Source organism: Chaetodon trifascialis, chromosome 16 (genome assembly GCF_039877785.1).
Source record: "Chaetodon trifascialis isolate fChaTrf1 chromosome 16, fChaTrf1.hap1, whole genome shotgun sequence".
In the NCBI taxonomy this organism is placed as follows: Eukaryota; Metazoa; Chordata; class Actinopteri; order Chaetodontiformes; family Chaetodontidae; genus Chaetodon; species Chaetodon trifascialis.
The window spans coordinates 17376554-17395783 of NC_092071.1; the positions used below are offsets into that span (position 1 = coordinate 17376554).

At 40.6% G+C, this 19230-nt stretch overlaps 1 protein-coding gene across 2 annotated transcripts in view; it reads right to left on the reverse strand.

Annotated features, from left to right (window-relative positions):
* The window catches only part of LOC139344508 (roundabout homolog 2-like), a 76202-nt gene that overhangs the window by 16322 nt on the left and 40650 nt on the right, over positions 1-19230 (reverse strand). For both annotated transcript variants that reach the window (XM_070982756.1, XM_070982754.1), the window contains exons 3-14: positions 17772-17929; positions 16550-16670; positions 16259-16397; positions 14109-14245; positions 11992-12116; positions 10783-10954; positions 7364-7569; positions 3706-3787; positions 3414-3579; positions 2707-2873; positions 2493-2614; positions 682-913 (exon numbers count right to left, since the gene is read on the reverse strand). In XM_070982756.1, coding sequence (XP_070838857.1) covers positions 682-913; positions 2493-2614; positions 2707-2873; positions 3414-3579; positions 3706-3787; positions 7364-7569; positions 10783-10954; positions 11992-12116; positions 14109-14245; positions 16259-16397; positions 16550-16670; positions 17772-17929 — 1827 coding nt within the window. The remainder of the gene's footprint in view (positions 1-681; positions 914-2492; positions 2615-2706; positions 2874-3413; positions 3580-3705; positions 3788-7363; positions 7570-10782; positions 10955-11991; positions 12117-14108; positions 14246-16258; positions 16398-16549; positions 16671-17771; positions 17930-19230) is intronic.

Sequence of the window (19230 nt, forward strand, 5' to 3'; positions counted from 1 at the left end):
ATCTATGATCAATCTATGAATTGCAAGCTTTTAGAAAACTTTTTTTCAGCCCTATATTTGTTGTTGTTGTTACATTTATTTGTGCCATGAACTGTTAACCTATGGAGAATCACTAGATGATCTGCAATAAATTGCATGAATTGACCTGCACAACAGAAGGACACCAAGAAGTCTTATCCCCAATAAAGCTCATTGGAGATTGAGACTCTGTGTGTGTGTGTGTGTGTGTGTGTGTGTGTGTGTGGGGGGGGTTCATATCACGCAGTCCTGGTTGGTGTGTGACGGAGACATGGCAGCAGGGGTCCACAGAGGAGCAGAGAGAGAGTTCAGCTTATGTCAAAAGAGACAGTTTCTGCCCTCCCCCTTTGCCCACCAACCCACAGAGGCCGAGGCTTGTCAGAGACCCCCACTGTGCTGTCTGGGAGACCTGTTTTCACACACAGGGGACATGGCACCGGAGCAGTATGCGTGTGTGGTTGGTTGTACTTGAAATGCCATAATCCATTACTATCCATTACTAGCCATGAAGCCATTTGCAGCGGCAACTACATACAAAAGTGGGCAGAGTCATTTACACACACTTGAGTATAAGTAAGTAAATCTTACATTTCTTGCAACATAAAGTGAGCAGAGAAATTGATTTATTTTTTTTGTCAAAATTTGAATGAATTTGTCGATTACCTTCTTCCATGGTGCGTGCGGTCATGGATTCACTGTCTGCACCCTGGAACTCATTGAAGTATGGCCGCACTTTAATCTCATAGACGATGCCTTTCTTCAGACCAGAGAGAGTTATGTCCCTCTCTGAAGCGACCTTCAAGTCCTGTATCTGCCACGGCCCCGGGGAGGGTAGTCCTGACGTCTGCCGGAACAGAACACGGTAGCCTTGAATAAACTGGGATGGATTCTCCACCTGAGAGAAGAGGAGAAGGAGAGAGAGTGGGATGAAGACATGCTGTATGGTAATGATGTAGGCGGTGGCATACATCTGTGTGAAAACTGCTTCTGAGCTGAGGATCAGCATTCAGCTTGTGTCCTCTGTCAGTGACATTGCATGCTTAGTTAATCATACAGTTTAATTAGCAGCAGAGTAGCAAGAAACCACATGACGAGTGTTGTCGAAATATTTGCCAAAGATGAACAGCACCCCTGAGCCAGAGACCTTCATCAGAATATGGACACAAAATACTGGATCACAACAGTCCTTCTTTTTCTTTTTTGCAGTAAAACATGTAACAGATACAACTCATAGTGATGACTAGTTAACAAGGACATAGGCAAGAATATGCTTTTATAAGTGATATAAAGCTGCTGTTTATCATCAGACCAGTCAAAATACATTAGGATGGATCTCTTTTCTTCTTTCTCTCTCTCTCTGTAGCCTCAGTCCACGTCATTAACATGGTTTGTGAATCTAAAAGCCTTATAAAGGCAAGAATATGTTACTTGAAAAATAATTTATATGTTTGGAGTCCTGAATCAGAATAAATTACCTTCTTCTGTGTTCACCTCCCTATTGTCTTAGAAGATAGCTGCAGAATGAATGAAAATCTAAACATGTTAAATGTATAATTAGTCTCTTGCACAAATCTTGTTTTCCTGAAGTAGCAGCTTTGCAGATCTCTGATCTTACTGTGCATAAAACCAGGGGGGATTTGTATTGTTGTCTTGTGGCTGTCTTGTAGGAAATTTATAGAAAAGCATACTCAACAGTACAAACCAAGTGATTAAGAGATACAGCCTGCGCACACTGAATATATGGGCCAGGGATGAGTTTAGGTTTAAGATGAAGTCTGGAATAAGGGTTATGGTTATGTCTATGCAATTTGAGCATGTCTGTTTTGGTCACCTGACATTTAGCAACAAAGACTTCAGACCAAATCCAACAATGCACACAAACCACTTTAATAGAAAAACCTGTGCTTGACAACAGGTAATGAATGAGTATTTTTCCTGCAGAGTCTGGTCGAATAATATCCGTGTACCCATTCAGATCAACCACAAACACAGCTTTATCCTGTCACTGTGTCAGGCTGCAAGTCGTGTTACAGTACATGGCTGTTGTACTGACAAGCATGAAGTAGCAGACGAGTGTAAGCCCATCCTGGGTATGTCATTAACCTACAGCAGCAGGCAGTAGGGACACCTTGCCAATAGACAGGAATAACATTTCCCAGATAAAGGGCTGACTGCAAACTGCCTCCAGAAGTGACACATGTAGCACCTAATGGTGATGTATTTGTCCCGCATAGAAACATTAGTCTTGATTCCTGCATCACCTCAAACCATTCTGAATTGATGGAGCACCAGCTGTTCGGACTATGAATCCCACAGTGTTTACTTGTGTGTGCGCCATCTGATCCAAAACCCTGTGCCAAGTATGTATAAAGTTCTCAAACAGGCCTAGACAACATTTGTTTGCCACTCGGAAGGTAGAAAAACCACAATTACAATGAACCACTGTCAATATTTCAAACACTGGAAGTACTCACAGTCCATGTGACCTGCACTGAAGTGGAGCTCAGGACCACAGGATTATGCATGCTGACCACCACGTCGCCCAATTCCTTCTGCACACGGCGATGGTCCACTCCTTGTGCTGTGGGACTGATGTCTGGGAGAGAGAAAGAAATGCATGCATGTAGTGCAGAACAGTGAAACATACTCTAAGAATCCTTTATAATCCATTCTTTCTCTTTTTTGTACCTTGAGTCCGTACAGGCTCAGACATGGGACTGGGGTCCCCGAGCCCTTGAGCATTGACTGCCCTGATGATGAACAGGTAGACAGTATTGGGTCGTAGGTCCTGGACTGTGAACTCAGTGGTCTTCACGTGGTCTGCCACTGTCTGCCAGCTGTTACTCACTGACTGACTGTAGAAAGGGCAAGATTAATCTAATTACTGGAAAGAATCTTTTCGTTACCAAAGAAGTAACCCAGACAGTTTATTTGGGGCACCACTGGTAGGCCATGCTCTAAGAGACTGGGGGCTAAAATCATAAGTCACACAGTAATGACATGCCAAACTCTTGTGAAATCTTTTGAAAGACTTCCTGTCACAAACGAAAAGAGGAATCAGAATAACAATCATCTATGTCTTTGTAGTCCTTCCTTTTTGTCAACTATTTGGTAGGGAGAGAAAAGAGCTTTTTTATGTGCCAATCTTTCTGTTTGAAGAGAGCTTTTTTTTGTCAAATAATTAGCATTCAAATTTAAATAACAGAAGACCAGTAAATACCACTTTTTCAGTCTTGTAAAATGAACTGTAAAACTGTAGGAGATAAGGCATCCATAATTCTGTTTGAAATTGTCCTGGCTTGATTGAACTGCCCACAGAAACACCCCACATCTGTTACTGCCATGAAAGTACGGGGTCACTAAATGTAGCTCGAGGCCATAGGTCACAGACATACCCAAAAGCCTCAATGACATAGGAGGACACTGGGGAGCCCGCCTCTGGCCCTGGTTCCCATGACAACGAGATACTGCTCTTGGTGACATCAGTGACCTCTGGCTTGGAGGGCGGCCCTGGGAGGGCTGTTGCATTGTGGGACATCAAGTCTACGAGGTCGGTGGACTCTGACAAAAGAATAAATGTAGACACAAAATGAATACCTCCAAAAGAAAAGACTATCAAGGCAATGTTATGCTTGATAGGCAGCAAACTGTGTTCATTTTTCATTGGAATTTCCTACTGAAGCAGACCTCTGACATCCAAGTAGGCACTCCATGATGTTTCTCCACTGGAGCTGGTAGCAACACAGGTGTACAACCCCAAGTCAGACAGCTATGGGAGAAAGATTATACGACTATCATGAAGGTACAAACAAGGTCCCATTTAATTGAGCGACTGATTTCACTGATGGATTATCAGACACATAAACCAAAAATCAAAAGGATAACATGTTAAAGTAAAAACACTTATTTCCAACATGGTCTCAAGATGTTGAAGGAGGAAGAAAACACAACACAAAAACCAAACAACACAATCCTGAAATACAAAAACATGCTGTACCAATCTGAATGTGCACAATGGAATTGACATTTTATCGATGATGTTAAGAAGTTTCTTAACAGAGTAGTTGAAAAGCCTTGTTCTGCAGTAAATGAACTTAAGTTTGCTGCCACAGTTAAATAATATTTTAGCAGCAATAGATTCTCAGCAGAGTACCTGTTAATATTCCATTATATTATCCATCCATCCATTTTTTTATACCACCTATCCCTTTCGGGGTTGCTGGGGGGCTGGAGCCTATCCCAGCTGTCAACGGGCAAGAGGCGGGGTACACCCTGGACCGGTTGCCAGTCAATCGCAGGGCAGCATTATATTATATTATTCCTAAATATGAGACATTCAATGTATTTATTCAACTTCCTCTAAGTTCCAAAGAGAACTGACTGTTTAACTCAAATGTATTGAAATCCTGTTATCTATGAGCCACTCTCTGACACTCTCTAATTCATTACAAGGAGTGGTCTTAATCTCATTGACGTCATACCCAGGTAATGCAAATTCAGCAGTATATGAGAGCCTGCTGTTGCTTTGGTCGTGAGAAATCCAAATAGACACATCCTCACCCTTTCCACTAAAAGAGGACTTATCTCAAATAGATCGGGAAAAACATTTTTATCTTTGTGAAAATAATTCAAAAATGATAGTCCATATCTCCCTGAACTGAAAGGAAATTTAGCAACCAAAGTAGCAGCAATGTTTTGAGAAAAATATATTAAAAAATCACTAGCAAACCTCCCTTTATCAAAACATATTTTTTCCTCAGTGATTAGTCCAACAAAGATATTAAGTACTTTCCACAATTTTTTGGGCTGATTTGATCTTCAGCAACAATATCCACATAAAACTGGGACTTACATCAGGCTTGATATCTAAAAATTAACATATTTATTGTAACCAATAAGTAATTTCGACTTTTGTAAAATATAAATCATTACAATACTCATTGAGTATTAAGATCTAAACTTGTCATACAGTTTCCACTTCTCTGGTTAATTCTAGTCTTCTTCATTGGAGCAACAGCATCAAGTGCAGCTATAAAATGCTCTTTAAAAAGAGTCCAGGCCTTATCCACATCCTTATACTGAAAGCATCAGCCCAATCACTCTCTGAAAGCCAATTGTGAAATGTTTTGTACATCTGAACCTAATAGAATGGCGAGTTCATGCATTTATCTGTAATTTAAAAAGCTTAAAGCAAAAAATGACTTCCTGATTACTTGAGGCAATACCAAGGATGCCTGATTGAGAGATTTTTTCATACTGCTATTTGCAGACACTCTAGTAAGTTCAGTAATTAGTAGTTGTAAAAAAAAACAAAACAACACAAAACAAAACTCACAAAAAGAGTTTCCCAAGAAAGCAAGTTCATCACTAAAAACATAACACCCATAAAGATTTTCTCTGCTCATCCAAATCAGAAACGATACAGCTTTCAGGCTGTATTCGACTGAATCCAATAGCTTTTGTAACTCTGATCCCAGATGGTTTCTACAAGCTCTTACGTCAGTCTGAGCTTTTGAAGGAGGTTTGCAGCTAGTAGTACAGTAAAAATGCATTAACCTCCACTGGCCTGCATTTGGCTCGAGAAAAGCTGGAGAGTGGATGAGAGAAAACTTTAACACCGGCAAATGAAAAAAAAGAGCCCAGTAAGAGCTTACATTAATTTTCTTAATTGATTTCCTCCAATAATAGTCACCCCCCACTCCCAGAGCCATCAACATTATCATCATCAGTGCTGACACAAGGAAATAAGTGATATGACAATCTATTTTATACGGGCAATGCCTTAGGAGCCACTGACGACCATGCTATCTCTCAGGAGAGAGCAGAAGAGAGAGTGATACAGAAAGAGCACTTTGACACTGTGACAGGACACTGTATATTGCAGTTCCTCCATTATATTAGCCCCTTTAGACTCCTCCATAGGTCCCTGTCCTTGAGTCTAACTGCTGCCTCAGATTCAGACTAAGGCGCAGTGTTTAACAACTTATAAAAATCAATACTCACTTTTCATCTTTTAAAAGCAACCTGACTGCACAATTTCTCGTTCCTCTTTCACATGCAATAGGCGGTTGTGATGTGCAAACACAAAAAACGTAAACATTAGACATTTTCTTTTAGTTTGTATGTATGTGCGCACAAGATGCTTTCGTATCGACAGCACAGTGGAAGGTAGTTAATCAAAATAATGAAACACAGACACAGAACAGGAGTCCTTCCAAATAGAAGAAAAATAATTACATTGCATTGTATACATGCTTAACCTGCAGGTAAGGAGAATGTGAAATGTGTGCACAGTATGATTATTTGCAGGGACACATCTAAAGGAGATTCAACTGATATGGTGCTGAGTAAAGAACGACTCCATTTACAGTTTGGGGTAAAACATTCTCTCAAAGATTAATTAACAATCCTTTGTTTTCATGAATTAATCCCCAAGTCCTGATGGAACCACTGCATGTGAACCTTAATTGCTGCAATTGCCTGCACCACTTCAGGTATGTTCTTCTGCAGGATGCTTGCAATCAGACAATTTATCCCAGTTATCTTAACAGATCATTCTGGTTTATTACAACTTCATAATCTTAAGATTTTTGCCCATCACTTCTATTGGCAATAATAAGATTGGAAGCTCATTGTTGAGATTTCCGAATGCAGCGACAATGCTAAAAAAAAGTCTAATGAGGCAATCAACTGTCAGGTTGAAAACACTCTGGCTTGTTAATAAACTAATTGTCTGACTTTCCGAACTGAACGTCAATGCAGCAATGCCGCTGTGTTTCCATTACTTCGATTTATGTAATGTTATCATGGCCAAAACTACAACAGTAAAACCTTCATTGCAAACTGGAATTATCGTTTAATTCACTGTAAAACTACGACGGCAATTACAAAAAAGGTCGGACGCTGTGAAAAACAAATGGAACAGAATGATAACCTGCTAATCCTTTTTAACACACTTTCATACTCTATTGAAAACAGTCAAAAATAAATAAATAAATAAATGTTTTAACTCACCAACTTCATTGATTTTTCTAAATGTATGCTCATTCTGGGTTTGATGCTGTAACACGTTTCAAACAAGTTGGGACAGGAGCAACAAAAGACAAGTTCACAAAACACCTGTTTGGAACATTCCACAGGTAAACAGGTTGATTGGTAACAGGTGATAGTATCATGACTGGGTATGAAAGGGGCATCCTGGAAAGGCTCAGTCACTCACAAGCAAGGATTGAGTGAGGTTCACAACCTACAGCCCTTATAGTAGGGCAGTGTGCCACATAACAGGAACAAGGCTGCATGCTAACTCTTTGTATATGCAATCTCCCTGTAATCCACTATAACCCACCTTTGTATTCTGGATCTGAAGGCTGCCGTGCTCCAGCAGGGAAAACCGCGGGTCCTTTCCAAGTAGACTGACCCCATTCTTTCTCCAAGTGACTGTAGGCTCTGGGTCCCCAGACGCCTGACACCTAAGTAGGGACACACCACCCAGTGCCTGCGTTTGGTTGGATGGGCCCTGCCGTATGATGGGTGGTGGGCGGTCCTTCAGAGCTGAGGACAATATTTGAGGAACAGGTGTTATTATCTGAATGCATTTCTAGCACTGTAATTTTCATGTTATGATCTTGACATGAAGCAACGGCTCTCTGTTCTAACTGGTTAGATTTTGTCTGATATGTGAAAAAAAGCATAACCTTATCGGAAGGTGTTAATTTGTGATTGCGGTAATTGCATTGGTGGTTGCAGACTCAAGATGTCAGGGTTCAATCTGTTGGATTTGTTGTGAGAGGAAGTGACTGTTTTGTGGGCCTTTTCAGCAGTAGGGCAGTGTGCTCATGGCACTGCATCACACCTCTGAGCTTTAATTACTAGGTGAGGATTAACGATGCTTCACCCGTGGTGCTAATTACCATACCTTCTTTATAACACCTCTCAACACATTTGTGCCTGTCCTCTCTCTTCCTACTCTGACTCATGGCTGTACCTCCTCCCTCCCCTTCTTGGCAGCCACCACACACACATGAACACACTAAACTAAACTATGAATTAACATGCCAAGCAGACGAACAATTCGTCTCTTTTAAAGCTTTTTAAACCATGTTATATCATCCCAAGCAGCCTCTGGATTCTGCAGCAGTGATTTCTGGAGTGTTGAAGCTCTCGAGGCATGTTACTTACCCGCTCCCAATTTCTTCACTGCTGCTCTCCACTGTTATCAGATCTGTCTCCATTTGCACAAGTGTTTACAGCAGTTTCCCTCTGCCTTATCTTTCATCACACCTCTTTCCACACAATGAGGAACACAGCAACTCAAGCAGACTAGCCAAGAAATCAGATACAACTAGGTGCAGTAAGCAGAACCACATGTGATATGCCAGTCATCAGGGAGGTTGAATTCATGTGGCAAACAGTGTTATGAACATAAAATAAATTCCTCATCTGTCAGTCTTTCATGGAGAGCTTAAGCATAAGATTAGTCTTCATATCGACTAACAATAGACAGTCTAGCACTGCATTTTCAGGAAAACATTACATCCACTGTACAGCAATCTCTCATTGCCCCAAGTGATTAGAGAGCCAACAACAACAACATCCTACTGCTGTTTCTAATTTAGCTGTAGCACTGTAAGAAATCCAATCATATTCTCCAGTTTTAGTGACAAAGGTAATAACAAAATGTTGCTTTTCGTGAGTGTTTATCACTTATCACTACTAGAGGCTACTGCAGCTTCAAAATAAAATGAATTACTTTACAGCCAGTTTGCAGATAAAGGGATGTTGGAGATCTAATTACTATTTGTATCCCCGGTACTGAGGGGATATTGATAGTTAAAACATTGATTTGATGATCCAAGCATCAATTTCTACAAATACAACTATACCACTGTTCGAGACTAGCATTGAAAGGTAAGTCTTGTGGAGTCAGGTCCTGGTGTGTAGGCTGGCAGCCACTTAAGCCTCCAGGCATCCTCAGTGTCTGTAGTAATCTCTCTACACTCAAAATCTATCTCGTATCAAACACTCAACCCCTGTAGGCTTGACATATGGCTTTGGAAAAAGTGTATCTTGCTCCTACGAGGACGGCAGCGGCTGTGGTCAGCTTGAATTCCCAGCAGTTGCAATGGATTCCAGTGGTGACCCATTTTCACATTCATAGAAACCTGGCAAAACCACTTGCCTCACTGCAAAATCTCAAATGTATCTGTATGCTCAGTAGGTTCCAAGCACATTTCAGCAAAAAATGGCTGAATAAAATGTCCTTAGCATGCAGTCTAGTGGACATAGTCATGTGTGTGGATTAGAGTGAGACTCCTGGTCTTACAGTGGTCAGGAGAACTGCCCTGCACTTGCTAATTCTACACAGGAATCACTATCTTCATCTTTAAGTTGCAGCACGTACTCTCCTCCCAAGTCTAATTGGATAATTAATAAACCTGTCACACATCTAAAGCAACGCCCAGGGCGGAGCACTAGTCCATGTCTGAAACTTCAGATACTTTTCATTCAGTGGAGGAACCCTCATCTTGAGGAATGCTGGAAACAGCACTGTGCAAGCTTCCAAAAGCCCACTCGGCATCACCGCAACTCTCTGTTTACAGCCATCAATCAAGCGCATTTCTCCCATCCCCCATGCTCTACAACAAACATTTGGATATTGATCCATCTCCTCTGAGTGACAGAGCAAGAGTCATTTCCTCTCCAAAAAACACTTCAACAGATGTTAATTTAATAATGTGTGGGAGAAAAAGCCAAGAAACAAATGGAGAGAGGGGCATAAACAGCTCCCAGCTGGCAGCAGCTCAGCACTTAATGCTGACATTAAAGCTTTGTCAAAAAAGTGTAAAGTGTCTCTCCATCAAGGAGAGTTTTATTTTACACAGTTTCAGTCTTTTCAGACCATCCAATTTTACTACAGTGAGGTGATAATGAAAAGCATGATTGTGGGTGACTGGCTTTTAGAACATACAGATGCATCTTCGTCAATGTAAGTGTGGGCAGAAAAATAGCCTTTCATATATGGGTATTCAATGTTTTATAAGGTCTGGACATTACTGCAAGCTTCTGTGTGCATTTCTGTATGACTTCAAAACAAAGCAATACCAGCATCACATTAAAAAAGACATCAAATGCAAAATGCTTTTGACAAGGCTCTCAAATTTTAATGCATGTTATTAGCACAATCCCCAAGTTTGAACAACATTGTAAAAACAATGTGATTTCAGGAGGCTGAGTGACATATGTTTGATGTTTCCACAGCCTAAAATCTGAATGATGTTACGAAAAACATGAAAAACAAGTTGGCTGTTCAGACCTGCAGATAATATCACTTAAAAGTAGGCATTCTGCACCAACTACTCTTCAAATCAAGTTACGCGATGAGTATACATATGCAGTTTATGCTTCATCTATTTTTACATATTATTACATCAGAAAAGCAGTTGTGTTTCTGTCCTCTACCAACTATTTGTAGAAATCCCTCCAGATGATACCACGGGGGGAAAAGTAATGGCTTCATTCCGGTGAAATTACCTGTGTATTGAGCCATGCAATCATGCAATAGTGTTTGAGTATTCACTAATACTGTGGATGCGACTCCCTGATGCATAATGTACTTAACAGGGTGTAGCAATAGAATGTAAGTAGAAAATGTTTAAAGATAATTGTCAGTGCATGTTGGAACTGTTTAATCACATAACTAAATAACTAAAAAAAAAAAAACTGTACTACTAATCATTTTCCATCTTTGTGTGTGTCCAGCCTTACCGTCTGCCACCTCAAGCTGGGCCTTGGCCATGATGCTGCCTGCTACAGTGAGGGCCTGGCAGATATAATACCCCGCATCGGAGCGTTGCACAGATGAAATGGTCAACTCTCCATTCACAGACACAGAAACACGACTGTCTCCTTGTGTTGGCTGGTTGGGAAACAGAAGATCCTGCAGGGAGTGACAGAGAGAAGTAATATAAATATAATGGGATGGCATGCTTGTAGCAAGCTAAAAGTATAAAATCTTTCAACTGGAATCCCTTTGAAAGAAGTTAAACCTCTTTTTTTCTTACTGACAAGACACTTTCCATCTGAAAGTGAGAAATTGGTCTTCTCCATCTGTTCATATCAACAGTGACCTGAAATATTGAGTTATTAGGAGCAGATATGGTCTTCACCAACCCTCATAAACAGATATTATGTCCCACACAAACTTCTCCACTGCTTTAAATAGATTATTGGGACTATTATTGCTCCTATACGTATTATCATTTTATGCAGATGATACTCATGTCTATCTTCCTGACACTAATAGTGACAAACTTTTCTAACTAATTACTTTGCCACATTAAATGTTGCCTGTCAGGGAGATAATTAATTTTATCTGTTTTGAAACTTTAGCCAACTGACTTTAAATGAATTATGTTTAAGTTATGTTCAAGGTACAATATGCATCCAACATAATTCCACGTTCCATATACAATTGAGCTAGAAAAGTGGGTCAATGTCTCTTTCCTACTATTTGAATGGCAGTTTACCCCCAGAGTGATAATCCTGCTGTGATAACCTGCAGTCATGGTTTGAAATTGAGGCATCAGCGTTGTCCGTTTCTGCACCCCAAGCAGCCAAGCTGATGGGCAGGAAAGGACATTAGCCTGCTTTCATTATGTCTAATGACTCTAATGCAGCACATGACATTGTTTCTTGCTCAGTGAATTGGCCGGTCAGACGGGTGTAGATTGATGATAAAAGACCACTTCATTATCTGTGTGTGAAACAGAACCACATTTTGCTGTCCCCTGGTATGAGCCTTTTATGCAGATCCATGCGCATTTTTTAGATTTTAGATACTTTACACTGAATGCTGTTGAAGAATTTCTGTCTGTATAGCAAGGTGGGCCTGAAAAAGAAGTCATTATATCCCAATCCTGCACAGATATCTACATGATATAAACAAGTACATTTTCTTAAAATCGGTATCCTCACCTGGCTACCCTCTCGTTGCCAGAAGACAGTGGGCTGAGGTTTGCCCCTGGTCTCGCAGGGAAAGGTAGCTGTTCGTCCTTGTGCCACAATCTGGTCTCGGGGTCGCACCACAAACTGGGGTGCCTCTGAGGTTAAAGGTAAAATAAACCAAAACACAATCGCAACACATTTGCACAGACTTGTAAAGTTTGTATTATAGGAGGCTAAAAATAAAAATACTTGTACGGAAGGTCCAGCGGCAAACTAAAAGACTCATGCGTGAGGTCTTCGCTATTTGCCTAAGAACTATTTCTTGACTATGCCGATCACACAAGCCATTCATTCAGCTGCCACAACATCAGAATGAATGATAGCTAATTAGCAGGGTCTTAACATCTTCATCAGTTCAAGTTTTTGAAATAAGGCATATCAACCATACTGTGTCTTGACCTCCATTTTGAAAGTAGAGAGGTGGTAAATCCACTGCCAGGGGAAGTCAGGGGTTGATTGTAACAATGTAGATATGCATGTCCAATAGCAGTTCAATGAATGTGTTTGTGGAATGCCACAACAGTCCATGCATACGTGTGTGATCAAAAACAGAAAGAGAGCAACGCATGCACAATGGGATCAGCTCTTACTTACCAACAGGGCGAGCTGGTGACACAACAATGGTGTGGGTGAGATTAACACACAACACAGAGAGAAGGAAAGCAGAGGAGTAGAACAGAGGGACAGAAAAAATAAGAATGAAAATCAGAAATGAATGAGGTGGAGTTGGGTTTCCATCCATGAAGTTTGGGGGGAGGAGGGTGGAGCTCAGTCACCAAAAGCAGGTGATGGCATGGGCCTCAAGGAAATAGCACCTTGGCAACATTAGGGGAAGGGTAACAACTGCCAAAAACCACCAGCTGAACAGTTTATCTGTAACGCTTTATTCATGTCAGATGAATAACACATTCACACAGTTACAGTAACAGATCTATTTGTATATCAAGTGTCTCATGCCCATGAAACAAACCTTTGACAAAGGCAGGTTTAGGGCAGATTCAATCAAATGAATTGAATGGCAAATTATAACTATTAAGCAATTGGATATCATTGATATCTGGCTGACTGTCATGTATTACTTGTCTCCTCTCAATATCAGCCCGAAAAGAACTTTTACCAGTGAAAAAAACAGCTGGTGAAAATATAATAACACAAAAGCATAAATTCATAAACTCAGCTAAGGTGTTTTTCTGTATTGATTATGTGCTTGGTAAAATTCCTGTCTTTTTGAAAAACTGTCCAATGTTTACTGCCAGAGTGCAGGTTTTGTATTGGTGATCTGCGTAAACTCACTATACCTGGCTTATGAAATTTAACTAAACCACACACATACCAATCTGGCTGACATAAAGGATATATTGGCAGAAAATATATTGTTTGGCTTTGACGCCAGTCTTAAGACTGGGTCAGCATATCTTTCCATGATATAGGACAATTCATGCATGAGTAACATGACAATAACAAGAATAAGAATCCAATCCAATATAACACAAAATATATAATAAAAAAGGAATGAACAGTTAATGTAATGAGATCTGTGATGTACAATATGTATGATGATTTCTAGTATATTTATTCAGGTGTTAAGTTTGTGTTATTGGTTGGTTCCAAGTGAATTGCTGCTTCATTCTTCTGCTTCTTCATTTGCATGGACAATGTCTTAGCACTCTTCAATGACAATGTAAAGAGCAGACGCAAAAGGGACTTGTCAAATAGCAATATTGTTTTATTTTCACAATATCAATCTTTACTGTGAAACACTCTCCTCTCATTGTTATGGTGTAAATATGGAGTGAGTGGGCTGGATAGAGAATGAGCCCCCCAGGAGGAGTCATAACAGTTCACTTAGAGCTGGTTAGACTGTTCATATCTGGAGCCTAGCTGGAGATCTGAAACAATCAAATTCATCAGCGTGCTATATGAAAGAAAGGCTGAGGCCAGGCCCAGACTTTCAGCAGGGGGGCAATAACACTCGTAAAGTGAGCAATAAAGGAGTGATTGTCCTGTGGCCTGCTTCGGGAGATACAGAAAATATCAGGGATGGGTTATGAGCTTTGCCACAAGTGAGTCCATAAGCAGTTACCCACCTCTGATAGTAAGGTAGGCAGAGGCCTCCACTTTACCCACACGGTTCTCTGCGAGGCAGGTGAAGGTTCCCTGGTCACTGACTGACGCTTTCTTTATCCTCAGCAGGAAGTCCTCTTTCTCGTATCTGATATCATACCTGGCGACAGACGGGAGCGGTGATATCGAGTGAAGTGACAAATTTTATAAAACTGGAAGATCAATAACAATTATATGCATATTAAAATATTCGTTTTAATAAAGTAAACACAAACAACAAACAATGAAATTGAATCAAGGTTCCGTACACTTTTGTGATGCTTTAGATGGAAGCTTTTATAAAGGTTGTGTCATTTTTGATAGAATAAAGACAGACTTTCTAAGGCAATTAAGACTCCCTGCTGCACACACTCTGCTACAGAGGCAGAAAAAGGGGAGCAATTATGCTGAGATGAAGGCATGGCAAAATGAAAGGTGCTTTCAGCTGGAACCCTAGCCGTTCCACTATTTCAATATTTATAAAGACGAGCCACCCACTGTGGTGGAGGCTATGCAGTATGCTATATTATGTGTGTGTGTGTGTGTGTGTGTGTGTGTGCGTGCGTGCGTGCGTGCGTGCGTGTGAATGTGGGGGGGTGGGGGAGGAAGAAAAAGACAGGGAGACAGAGACAGAGGGAGAAATAGACAAACAGTCTGAAAATAAGGGAGTGGCACAGCCTTACAAACTGAATTTGATGAATGAGCCGAGCAGTAAGATATGACTAATTCATAGATATGTTCCATGCATCAGTGTGTGTCCACCAGTGCAGCATACTGTAAGGCAGCAGTTAGAGGAGAGAAACATCTCAGCTACCAGAGTTTGGATAAGTGCCTCAAAGGGGCTACGGACAGAATGAGCAGAGAGAAAAGGAGTGGGGCTCTCCCTCTCTGGGGTCCCTTTTGGCGTGAGAGATCCTGTGAAATTGTCTAGCCAGCCATACTGATTCAGAGATGGGAGGCAAGTCAGGCAGAGAAATGGCACAAGGGGTGAGAAAAAGTCACATTTGAAATAGACGTTCCAAAGGGTGTGGGCAGAATATCGATGGGGGTTGTGGGGTCTGTCCAGAGTCTGGTGAGGACTCCATTCACAGCACATCTTCGACCCAGATACAGACTTCCCAGGAGGCTGACGGGTTTAGGAGAAGAATGAAAGAAGTGGAAGGAGGGAAGTGAGGCGAGGCAGGTCTGAAAGTAGGACATGTTTCTAGAGTCAAGGGGTGCTGAGGTAGAGGGCACAACTCAGGTAGGCAGACAGGAAGCCAGACGGAGAGACAGGCAGTCATTAGACTCTACCTGACAATATATTCTGTGATACACCTGAGAGGGTACCATTCTGTTTTCATATAGCAGTGATGGCTTGTAACAGGTGTTAGTTAAACTTGCAGCACAAGAAATGTAAAACATTTCTCTGTTTTCAGGGGATGACAGGCTTTTAGTAGGCCTTTTCAAAGCTGAATAATCAATTTAACATAGTTCACTAACTCGGTTCTGTGCATCACAGGCTCCATATTTACAGTACTTTAGTTTTATCTATTTAGTTAATGCTCTTGTATTTGATTTATTGAAGCTTGACTTGATAGCAATTCTAGTAGTAATTGAAAACATATCCAAGAACATGATCTATAATTAGTTTTAGCTGTCAAATTTCCATCAATCAAAAGCAAGAAGTAGGAGAACAATCCAGGGCCATGGATAAACTAGTCAAAGAGATTATAAAATTATATGGATATGCACTGCTTCAGACTTCTGAAAAATCTAACATAAGGACTGCTTAAACCTAGCTAAGAAATTAAAAGGTTTTGATGAACAGCCAGATTGTATAATGAGACATGCTGTAATTAAAAGTGTCAAGCACTGAGCACTAACTATTAAGACCCACATGACAGGCAGATAATGACTTTAAAAACAAGAGTTCTAATGGGAACGCAATGCAATTAATAAGTGCTTATGTTGTAGGTCCACAAGGGTGAACCAAACCAAAGGAACACCGTATGATCTGATGCAGTTCAGTACAACAGTCTTGCAAACACCAGCTGTGCTTCTGCATTTATCCATTATGACTTTTACTTTATAAACATACACACTCAGACAAATGCATGCCGACACAGACAAATGCACCACACACATCCCTCACCTGCCGCGGGGAATATCTACGTCCTCCTTTTTCCAGCGCAGCGTAGGCTGTGGGTCACCGTGGACCTGACATCTGAACTCTACACTCTCATCAACTAAGACCACCTGGTTCACAGGTCGTTGCACGAACACTGGTCTTTCTAGATGAGGGCAGTACAAATAACATAGATGCTAAATATACTTTTGAAAGAGTAATAAATACTGTATGTGCTAATGTGCAGTAAATGTGCGAATAAAACTCATGCTTTATTCTCTTTTGTGCCAGGCACAGAGTGTATGTCAGACTTCTTACCAAATACTGACAGCTGAGCTTTTTCACTTTCTCTCTCTCCCACCATGTTGGCTGCAACACACACATATATCCCTGCATCAGTCTTCTTGGTATTTGAGATGGTCAGCTTTCCTCCACGAACCTGACAAAACAATGCATAGTTCAAAGCAAACTGCAACAGTTCCAGGTAAATGTGAATTAGAGGTATTCAGCCACTGGCATCACGTTCTGACATGACAGATTTTACAATACCATCATTACGTGACAAAAATATATAAAAAAAAACGTGCTTTACTTTGGCTGCAATAACATGCAGGTAGAGGGCTATGCACATACTCATAGAGCTGGAGTTACATCCACTAACTACTATTTTCCTTGCTATGACGCAGACTCCGCTAACATGAAAATGTGGAAGGTAACATTACAAGCAACACACTGCAATTACTCTGCGGCTGGCTGCAAGAACCAGCACAAAGTCTTCATCTACTCCCACTTTCAAGAAGTGAAGAATCAGTGGATTAACTTGATGGGAATATATAAGCAGAGTTGTAACTTGGATGTTACAACTTTTTTCATGTTGCTTTTTGTGTCGTCTCACATAGCCAGAGCTAACATTATCTCCACTCTTTATACTGCAACACAAGTCCAGCTGGTTTTGTTGTTACAGGAAAGCACACTTTGCTGCGTGCTGCATTGGTATGTGTGTCTATTGCTGCTGTATGCAAATGCTCTTGATAGACATGCCCCATGGTACACTGATTGTTGTACTTATATAATATACTTTGGGTTTTCTGCCAAATAAATGCTGTTGAGATGCCTAATCCTACCATTTGTCTCACTGTACGAATGAATCACATTACATTTACTAATTAACCTACATTATGGGGCTGATTACTCATGTAAGCATGTACCCCATTTTTATTCCTATTTGGATCCAAGAAACGCATACAAATCCATTTTTTTTAAAGACCTTCTTCTATTCTAAGGAATATGCGCTGTTACATTGCTAATAAAGTGAAGAGGTAGAACCATGTTTTTGTAATACAGTGATATAATACATCACTGTAAAAAGAAAAAAAAAAGAAAAAAAAAAATTTTAGGTTAATTTAATTTTAGTTTAAATTTTAGGTCATATCACCCACCCCTCATGTGACCTATTCACATTGAGTATGTGAATCATTGGGTATGTGATCCAGAGTATGAGGGTCATGTAAAAGATTGTTGTCCCTGGGGAGTAACTCACCGTGATCCTGTCATCTTTGAGGTCAAGACGAGCTTTATCTTTCCTCCAGAAGGTGGTGGGTTCAGGATGCCCGCGTGGGGGCTGACACTCGAGACTGGCAGTCTCCCCGAGCGCCACCACCACATCCTGCGGGTTCTGTCTGAAGTCATCGCGTAACACTACAAGGCAAAACAAAGGGAGCAGGGCTTGTTACTCTGACTGTAGCTCATTCAATTGATTAGTTTGAAGTTTTAGCAGATTCCATTTTGTGAGAAAGAAAGTAGCTTTGAGACAGAGCTATCTTGAGTGTGACTGACCTCTCCAACCTTTCTCCAAGTACAAAGAAAAATCAAGACCAACTCACAAGACTCTCAGCAATGTCTCAGTCTTTAATAATACAGCTGCCCCCCCGAAGGGTTATGGGCTCCTCTTTGATCTCATTGACTAAATGTAAGAGCGTGTAAAGGCAGGTAGAATTAAGAGTACATTATACATAGGATTGACACCTGGGAGAAGAGAAAGATACATTAAAGGAAAAGTAAAACTTCAGAAGCAACACAAACAATAAGGGAGCATGCATTTTTAATTTGAACAAGACTCAATTTTTACAGCCTTATCTCAACACAAACTTCCTGACATCCTACAAAATGAAAGTGTTGGATGGTATAAATAACCACTGATACTGTTCTTAAGTCCATGACCCACAGTAAAACACCAGAGCCACACAGTGGTAACAGCAATGCACATGTTATGGTGGGTGAGTCCTCGGTTCATCCTCTGGGGAAAATGAATGCATTCAGTCCATTAATGTTAGTTTCTTGTGTACAATTATTAGTGGTGCAGCATTGGTTGTAAAGCCTGATGATTGTTCTAGTGGAGAAGTCAGAGGGTCATCAAGTCATTACAATTCATCCTCTGAGACACTTGAAAAGCCACAGAAATTTTCTGTGGAATATCATAAATGTAATAAAACACATATGGCTACAATCTATGTGCGTGAGTTTTCTCATTAGAGTCTGATGGTGTGCTGTAATAACATTGAAAATGTATTTTATGGTTATTAATATATACATGTACTATACATATATATTACGTGTGTGTGTGTGTGTGTGTGTGTGTGTGTGTGTGTGTGTGTGTGTGTGTGTGTGTGTGTGTGTGGGCTATAGTTTATTGTACAGTTTGGGATCTAACGTGGGTTCTACAAGAATCCAAATATTTACTAGAAACTTGCAAATTTAAAGGTCAATAATGTTGAATGAAATGAAATTCACCATACTTAGATTCCAATTTTCAGAGGTATTATTTTGACTAACGTATGAGTTTGGCAGAGACTTTTTGAGGATTTTTTCTGAAACCTTGGATGAAAACAGCAGTTTGAAGATGGGCCTGTACTTTGTAGCAGACACAGGGTCAGACCTTGGTTACTTGAAAAGAGGCTGCACCACTGCATGTATAAACAAGAAGAAAGAGCGGCAGTGAC